Source organism: Vigna unguiculata, chromosome 3 (genome assembly GCF_037176805.1).
Source record: "Vigna unguiculata cultivar grain cowpea cultivar isolate G323 ecotype 2 chromosome 3, ASM3717680v1, whole genome shotgun sequence".
NCBI classification, from domain to species: Eukaryota; Viridiplantae; Streptophyta; class Magnoliopsida; order Fabales; family Fabaceae; genus Vigna; species Vigna unguiculata.
This window is the reverse complement of record NC_140794.1, coordinates 1,186,437-1,196,657: the sequence shown is the minus strand read 5'-3', so window position 1 is coordinate 1,196,657 and position 10,221 is coordinate 1,186,437. Positions and strand designations below refer to the sequence as shown.

At 22.2% G+C, this 10,221-nt stretch overlaps 1 protein-coding gene across 1 annotated transcript; it reads left to right on the top strand.

The window, feature by feature from the left end:
- Positions 1 to 7,366: 7,366 nt before the first annotated feature.
- On the top strand, positions 7,367 to 8,063 carry LOC114178160 (uncharacterized). Its single transcript, XM_028063907.2, has one exon. The coding sequence runs from the start codon at positions 7,467 to 7,469 to the stop codon at positions 7,932 to 7,934; it is 468 nt and encodes a 155-aa protein (XP_027919708.2). The 5' UTR covers positions 7,367 to 7,466; the 3' UTR covers positions 7,935 to 8,063.
- The last annotated feature ends 2,158 nt before the right edge of the window (positions 8,064 to 10,221 follow it).

The window sequence follows — 10,221 nt, the reverse complement described above, 5'->3', positions numbered from 1 at the left end:
ATGGAACTAGCACTTTATAGAAGAGAACAGTGAATGTGAAAACAAAGTCAATCTGAATTCTCACAACAAAGTCACAACACAATAAAAATCATCATTCTTGACCATTCTTGACCTTTTTGCAAGATAATATGTGGTTAGGAGATGTTATACAACACTCATTTATATAAATCAAAATGTTATTTATTTAATCAATTTTTATTGTTTGCCATCTACATATATGTAAATTTTATTAACAGTTATATATTATATGAAATCTTACTTTTAATTCTTTTCCAACGCAATATTTATATTTCCTTCATATTTATATATATATATATATATATATATATATATATATATATAAAGCACTGCAATATAATAATGCAGACAAAAGCATGTGACATAAATGCGAATGATATCTCAACCTAACTATCCAACTTACGTGATTATATGAAAAAAGAAAAAAAAAAAAATATATATATATATATATATGTCACTTCAACTCTAATATTCAATGTAAATAAATAAATAAAAACCAACCTCTAAAGTTTGAAAGGAGAGATATTATTTTCAAATAAGAAGGTCCAGATATATGAAGCAATTTATCTTCCATTAAGAATAATGGATGAGGTAATAATTTTTTTGTTATGATATTTTGAAAAAAATAATAAAAAATTTTATTTTTTAACATATATTATTTTTTTTAATTATATTAAATATTTTTCATCCATTAAAATATTATCACTATATATTATCAAAAATTTATCAACAAAATTTTATGTTAAAAAATAATTTCCCCTTTATTTTATCTTGCATGAAGAGAAAAACCAATCATCTTGATCAGCTTGTCAATACCTAACAACTGTTTTCATTTGTTTAATCTAGAAACCAACTCAAGTCACGTCACATTAAATGACAAGTATCAGCATTCATCTCATCTGAATGTTTCTTTTTACCTCTTCTAAATTAAACATTTTAAAATTATAATTTTAGCTTATGTAAAGAGGATAAATACATTTTTTTGTAATTAAATAAAAATATTTAATAACACAATTTTTACAAATAATTATTATATTTAAATACATATGAGAAATATTTGTTTAATATGCAGGTCACCCTCAACAAATAATATTAAATATTTTAAAATATAATAATATTATTTATAATATCTATATTAGTTATCTTCATTTAGTTATACTTAATAATAATATGTTTTTACATTATTTGTAATAGAATTGATATGAAGTTAAATAAGTGAAAACCACATATGTTCCGATAGAGATTATGGAAATTCTATCATGTTCAAAATCAAATTTTTATATGTAAAATTAGGAATTAATTAGAACTTTACATGAAGATCAGAAAATACATATAATTATTTACATTATTATATACTACAAAAATTGGATCGGACCATTTTTGTAATTCAGTTTAAAAAACCTAAATCTACATGACTATAGTTCAGTTAATTTTTGAACTGTAAAACGTTACAATCATATTTTTAAACACTTCAATCAATGTCAATGGTTCTTTTTTAATTCGTGTGATTAATGTATAAGATGATTTTTATTTCGTAATGTGAATTTATTTTTTTATGTCCGTGTTATAGATTTTGCTAAATAGTATATTGTTTGTTATTTATTTTTTTATGATGATTTCATTTTTATTACTTTTTGTCTTAATATACCAATGTTAAAACTAATTATGATAAGGTTTAATCCAAAATTTAATATATCATATAATTTAATTGTGATGTATATTAGATTTTTATTATATGATATTTACCATTTTTTATTTTATAATCTTTGGATGCATTAAATTTGTGATTATTTATTGAAATTGGATTACAGTTACTAAAATAATTGTTAAGGTAGAACTATGTCATATATATTCTAAATAAATAGCATTTTGTTTCGCAATTAAACTTTTAATTTACTTTAATGTGATGGAAAATTTTCAAGTTGTAAATATTTTCTATGATTGATTAAAAAAATCATTAAAACCGAATAATATGATTGATTGTAACATTTTGCATATTAAAAAATTTTAAATAATGTAAAATACGTGACAACAGTCCAATTTTATAATGAAAGGTATGATTATATCATTTTACAATTTTTAGAGTTAACTGAACTGTAATTATATAATTTCAGTTTTTTTTAATTAAATTCAAAATGGTTCAATTCACTTCTTATAAAAAGAAGTTCAATTTTGTTTAATATATAATAATATAAATAATGTATAATTCAGTATAATTTCATAAATTATGTCCGGTCCTACCTATTCCATGTATCAAATTGGAAACATGAAAACAAGCATCACACCAAAAGAGTATTTTACTGCAACTTTTAATCAATATGAAAACAATTACGCACAAAACTATTGATAATGCGAGTTTATCTTTGATTAATAATTAATAAATATTAGAAACAGATTCCAAAATAGATAGTTTATGTACAAAATAGAACTGTGAACAAAATTTATTTTTAACAAATAACATGTGAGAAGTTGGAGTTTTAGTTCTCGAAATAATGAAAATTTTAGTTTAGTTTCAAAAAAACCAATTGTAATTCATTATTAAATTAACTTTTAAAAATGTTTTTTAACAGCAAAATAGTCTTACAAAACTTAAGCTTTTCTACTCATCTAAATAATGAAAAAATTTATTATTTGTTAAGTTCATGCATTTAGATAAATTTAGGGTTAGTTGAACATTCATACGAATAACTAAAATTTATACTGAATATTTAAATATATAAGATATATTTAAGTTTATAATAAATCATTTATGTCGTGTATATTTTGATTTATTTATATTTTTAAGATATATTAAATTAAAGATAATAAAATCTTAAATTTAAGATAAGAAATAGAAAATTTGAACTAAATATTCGATTAAATTACAACTAGGAGAATTTAAGAATTGGTACGAGAACGAGTTTTGTTATATCGTGTTTATTTTTTAAAGAAAAAATTATTTTACATATTTGTTGTCATATTTAATATTTATAAGATTTATATTTTATTTTTATTTTGATAGATAATGGTTATACTCGTATTCATATTATTTTATTTTCTATTTTAATATCAAATTATTTGTTTTTATAAAAAATAAAAAAATTATAATAAATAAAATCTAATATTATCAAATATTCAATATTTTATTCGTCTCTAGTATAAAAAATTTAAAAATAATTTTAATTATATACATTATAAATTATAATACTAAAAAATTTTATGACAATAAAAAAATTATTAATTTTACAAATGTTAATGAAATAAAAGTTGACAAAATTAAAAAGAAAATCTAAAAAAATTATAAAACAAATATTCAAGTTTAAAAACATTTTAATGTTTATTATTTTTTTTTCTAAATTTTAATGAAATCTCGTTTTTAAGTGCTAATCAAAATTATGAACAAAGATATATAATTAAAAGTATTAAAAAGAAGTAAAAATTATTAAATGTGTTTTTAAAAACAAATTGATATGTTATTAAGATAAATTGCAAAAAAAAAAAACAAAAATATAACTAAGTTCAAACATTTGAAGTCCAACCCGAAAATTTGAGTTTGGACCAGGAGACAAATAATTATAAAAGTCAAGTTAAGTGTCATGATTTTGGGTCGACTTGACCCAAGAAATTGAGAAAACAAGTAATGGAACAATTTGAGCTCAGAGTCCAAGTATTTAATAAGTGTTTTTGATTTATTATTTCTCTATAAAGTATGAGATATCGTAATAAACGAGGAAAAATATATCATTTTATCTTTACGAAGTTAGAAAAATATGATTTAAATTCCTTAAAGTTTTAAATAGGAAGACACACTAGACATTTATTTTACCTAACTTAATAATATTAACTTTGAATCATATTATTCATTCATTGTGTTTTTTTTTTTTTGTTTAAAACCAACTTTAGAGTAGAACAAATGATATCAAAATATAACACAGTAACTTAACTAAAATAAAAGACGAACATAAAAGAAATAAAGTAGACCGCAATGTGTAATTTTACTAAAATAAAGAAAATTGTAATACTTTTTCTGGCTAAAGAAAAAATAATCACTCTCTCTTGCAAAAAAGAAAAGGAGAATTTAAATAAAAAAAATTACAATACTTTTTTTTTCTAGAGAAAAAATAACCACACTCTTAAAAATAGAAAAAAAAATAAATACCAAAGAATTTAAATAAAAAACTATTTTTTTTTCTCTTAAAATTTTTCTCCATCACTAAGACAATATAAACAAAGAAACAATTTTTTTTCTAAGTATACAGTGGAAAACACCCTGAAAAATAGTGTCATTTTTCATTTTATTTTATTTTTAAAATTTGGAACACTAGACTATTAGATGATTATTTAAGTTGTTGCAATAACGACAAGTGATATGTTTATCACATTATTTGGATCTAAAATAAAATAAGAACAATTGTGCCAAATATGTTTAGAAAGGAAATAAAAGATCAAATAATAATGAAGAAAAATGAAATATACCTAAATTATAACACGATGGTAAGAGAGTGGAACAAAATGAAAAGGTAGAAAAGATTAAGCAATTACCTTTAAAGGTATTTTGGAACACATAAATGTTGAAAATTCAAATATAAGTCTAAATTTCACATTGAGTAAAAATGAAAAACTTAAGTATTATATATATATATATATATATATATATATATATATATATATATATATATATATATATATATATAAATAAGGATGAAAATCCATAAACTTAGAGACTTAACGTTAGTGATGTACATGTCAAAACCTATCAAAGAAACTTCTAGAAAATCTTCTTTTGCCTTTATGTCACTATCGACTAAAGGCTAGAAGGTTATGTATCAACGAAAGTATGAATTCTGATCTAGAAAATTATAATACTTTTCCTAAAGAAAAAAAAATCACTCTATTGAAAAAAAAAACAAGTGGAGGAGAATTTAAATAAAAAAAATATAAATATTTTTTTTTCTAAAGAAAAAATAACCACTTTTAAAAATAGAAAAAAAATTAAAGAATTTGAATAAAAATTATTTTTTGTCTTTTAATTTTTTTTTTCATTGATGAGTCAATATTTTTCTTTATTTCATTGTTTTTTTATGTCCATTTTAATGGTTGTTTAGTGATTAAGTGTATTTTGTTATTGTATTTTCATCAATTGGACTTCATTGGACCATTATTCTAAATTTTGAGTAATTTGACATTAATTTATATAATTTTTTAATAATAGTCGAGATATATTTATTTATTGAAAACGAATTAATTCCCAAATACTACATTTAAACGGTTTAATTTGGTTGGATATTCAATCATTCATCACTAAATCATTATAAACAAATAAATAAATGGTGATATTATATTATTTGTATTTTCTAAGTATATAATAGAAGACATCATAAACAGAAAAAAAAATGCCATTTTTTATTCTGTTTTATTTTTCAAATTTGGAATACCTCAATATATGATAATTATTCAAGGTGACAGAAGATCTAAAATACGAAAGATATAAGGAATGAAAAAAGCATAAAATATTAAATTATTAAACTTAAAAAGGTACATTTTATATTTACTCCTAGCAAAGTCTAACTAAATTATACTTTCAAACATTTATTCATTTCTTTGGATTTTAATTTGTTCTTTCATATTTTTTTTAATTTAGTTTAATATTTTAAATAAATCAAAATTGCCCCTAGGTTAATTTAGAATAAACCTCATTAATAATTTAAACATTTTGAAAACTTGTATGAAAATTAATAAAAAGCGCATATCTTTACTTTTAATTTAAAAATTAACATTTGTCAGTTAAGAAAATATCACTTAATTTTTTAAATGATTTAATTATATTTTTGTTTTCTAAAATTTAGAATAATTCACATTTTAGTTTTAAGATTTTAAAATGTTGTTTAGTTTATTACAATCAAAGATAATGATTTTCGTATCTAAATACTAAATTTGAGGAACTAGATTTTATATTTTACTTAATTTTCAAAGATCTAAGTTTTTTCTTTTTCCAATTTGAAGAACACAAAAAAAAAAAACATTAAAATTTAAGAACCAACAATATAACTAAACGCTTCTTTAATGATAAAATCTGATTTTTCATTCACTTTAAAATATTTTCAAAGTATTAGTTTAACTCTATAAATATAATTGAAAGAGAGTTCATTTTATTCAACTTTTTTAATAAAGTTTTTGAATGACATTAAGTCTCCCTTAATCCCGATCCTAATCCATTTTGTTCTTACCTAATATTGATCTCCAAGGTGAATCCACATGCAAAACTCTCTATTAAGTAATATTGAATATGACTATTCAGTGAGAAATATATATATATATATATATATATATATATATATATATATATATATATATATATATATATATATATATATATATATTAATGTTACTACCTTTGAATGATAATTAAGATATATTTATTTAAACAACAACCTAATAACAAAATAACAGTATGTCTTTCTGATATTACAAAGATTATTATTATAACGAACCCTTCATTATTGGGATATTAAATGATATTAGATCTGCTTTTAATTAAGACAAAATTGTAAAGATTAAAGTTTTTAAGACTCTTCATTTAAAATAAAAAGATCATATTCAAAAATAAGTTAGAACTAATTTTAGTTCATAAAATCAAATTGATATCTCTAAATACAATTCAACATTATTATAGATAGTAATTCCTTGTTCAATTTGAATAGAATAAAAATTTAAGTAGTTATATTGTTAAACATTAGCTGAGGATGAGTTGTAACTGTGACAGATTTTTCTAAGTTTAATCAAATGATACTCTCTTTAATATTTCTATGCTTACTAACAAAAACATATTCAGTTTATTATATAATCTTTTCGCGCCACCACTTGATAGAGAAGTTGATACGGAATTTAATTTCAATAATCGACAATAAACACGTTCTATTATTCATCCGAATATTTACGAGGTGATAAGTACCACGTTTTGAAAATAATAAACATATTTATTTTTATGGGTATTAGTAGAAAAAAGTATATTAAAATTAATGTAAAATGATTTATTAATATAAATTAGATGCTATAACTGAATTTAATAATTTGAAATAATTTTGTAAAGCAATTAAACTTACAAATCCGTACTAATTAGTTTTAACGTGGTTAGCAGATCAAAACAGAGAAAAATGACGTCAACTATTGGTTAGTAATATCTGTCACCGATTAACAATTTATGGAAACAGAAAAAAAAAATATAGAAAAACAAATTGTGACTAGATTAGAGTACGTGGACCCTTTTGCTGCGGTAAAAAAGACACATGCACCACATGTGGCAACGTGATTCCACTTTTCCTCAACTAACGCTTCATATATCTCCACGTGCACACTTTTTTTAAATTTGTTCTAAACTTAGCTGCAATAATTTAATAATTAATTAGAATAAGAAATTAAACTATATATATAGTTACCGCACTGTTGCATCCAAATTAATGTAACTATCCATGACTCCAAAGACCGGGAAGGCGCAAGGTGCCTTGAAAATCAACAAGGAATCTCAAACGATCAAGAAATCTTCAGTGAGCAAGGTACAGCACAAGGAACCAGTGATCATATACACGCAATCACCGAGGATTATTCAGACGCACCCGCGTCACTTCATGGAGCTCGTTCAGAAGCTCACCGGAATCTATCGCTCCGATATCGATGATACTGTCACCAGCGACGTCGACGCCTTTAAACCAGCTACACCACCGTTAAAGGGAGAGTCGGAGGAGAACGAGGCGTCCGCGTCGGTGTCGGCGTCCGTGATTACCGATGAAGAAGACAGTTGCAACAGCATGGGCGAGGTTAGGTCGAATTCGTCTAATTCCATGGAGCCTTATGTCGATAATTTTGCGGTGTTCGAATCCGATTTCTTCAGTACCAATTCCAATGCATCATTGCTGCACTTCGCCGATTTTTTGTTATGAGGAGCTTCCGGCGTGTATGGATTCAGTGTGAGTATTAATAAGATTAATAAGATGTATATGGATTTGTTTGTATAAATTACTTCGAAATATTGACACAATAACAATGGTGGAGTTTTTTCTTTCTACAGATGCAGGATAACTAGAAATATCTTTTTCGAGAATAAATATCTTTCTTGGGAATAAAGGAACTCTTATTTTCATATGTTATTTAATTTTTAATCTTGTTTTTTCTAGTTTTAATTTGAAGTTCTCTGCCGTAATGTTTATAAACTACACAAAATTTCCAGAGTCAGGTGAAAAATAGAATAAACTAAATATAAAAAATGAGTATATATTCTCTTTTAATAAATGATACAAAAATTAAATAAAAAGATGATGGTAAAGATCTATCTACCTGTATTTTATTTATTTTTTTACTATATTTTTATGATTTTTTTATATATAAAAAACCGAATCAGTGTTTAGTAATCCTTCTCACTTATCATTTTTTTTTAGATTTTGAAAACGTTAATCTGCTTACTGTAGATTTTCCCATTGGAATTTTATATTTGCTCCAACTCTGAGGCAACTATGGGTTTTACTTATTTTAATGGATTTTGTTTCTACATGATTATTCTACATTTTTTTTATTTGTAATTTTACTTTTTATATTAACTTTGAATTGTCCCTACCTACATCCCTATTTAAATATATTTTTTAGTTAAATTTGGAATACCTATTAATTAAAATCTTTATCAATAAGTAAATTACTCTTTCATATTTCATCTTTCACCTCCTCCATTGTTAATAATTTTGGAAAGAGTTTCAATACACTCAACAGTATCATATATCTTAGAAGTTAAGGTCAAGTGTAGTTTAATTACTTCCTTCACCCTCCAATATGTTTTTGAAGGACAAAATTATGACCTACTTCGAAAACGTAACTATTACTGCTAGACTTACTCAACAGTATCATGTATCTTAAAAGTTAACGTCAAGTGTAGTTTAATTACTTCCTTCACCTTCCAATATGTTTTTGAAGAACAAAATAACTTCAAAAACGTAATGATTGTTCCTAACTATACCACTAAACTTACTCAACAGTATCGTATGTATCTTAGAAGTTAAGGTCAAGTGCAGTTTAATTACTTCCTTCACCCTCTAATATGTTTTTTAAGGACAAAATTGTGACCTATATCGAAAAAGTAATGGTTGTTCCTAACTATACTGCCAGACTTACGATCAGAACAAAAAGAATTATGCACAAGCTTAACAATTATATTGTTGAGTATAAGTTGAATAATTTTTTTTTACTTATTAAACTTAAATTAAGTAATTTTTGTAAATTATTGACCATAAACTTGATAATTTTTATGGAGTATTGAGCATAATTATAATAATTTTTTAAAAATTAATAAGTTTTTTAATGTTTTAATCATACGTTTGACAAATTTTTTAAACAAACATTTTTTCAAGTATCATATATATATATATATATATATATATATATATATATATATATATATTAATATATTAATATTATAATGGAATATTTTTTTTATATTTGTTTTTAAAAATTTACTTTTTTATTTTGTTTTTTAAAAAGTTAAAATAATTATTTTATCAATTTTATTATTTCTTTAAATTTAAATGTTTTTTTAATTTGGTCATTTTTATAAATTTAAACATTTTTTAATTACAAAACTATTTATAAAATCAATAAAAATTATTAATAATAAAATTATAAAAGGATTGATATTTAACTTCATAACTATAATAATCTTAATATTTTTAATATCATAAAAACAAAATAACACATGTTTATGCGTATGTGTTCTTACTAGATAATCATAAATTAAATAACTAAGTTTCGTAATTGTTTTTGGAGTATTAAGCATAAGATTAACCATTGTTTTAAGCTTAAAAACTTATTTTGGTCTCTATTTTACAATAAACATTTTTATTTTTATTTTTTAATATTTCATCTTCCTCCACATCTCTATGACGAATAAATAGATTTTCTATTGCTTCTTCAAATTTCATCTTCCTCCATATCCGTATTTCACAATACAAAACTTTTATATTACTTTCCATATTTGATATGTTTCCATATAAATAATTTCTCTATTATTTAATTTTGTAAAACTTTTATCAAAATGATTCATCATTTTGTTAAAATAAAATAAAAATTAACGTAAATTATTTTCTTTAAATTAAAAAAAAATCTAATACTTGAAAACATAATAAAATATAATAAGATGTCATTAAATTTTAAGATTCTTATTGAATCATACAAAAAAATTACTAA

Coding starts and splice junctions, on each gene's coding strand:
- LOC114178160 (XM_028063907.2), top strand. CDS start 7,467: ATGACTCCAAAGACCGGGAAGGCGCAAGGTGCCTTGAAAATCAACAAG.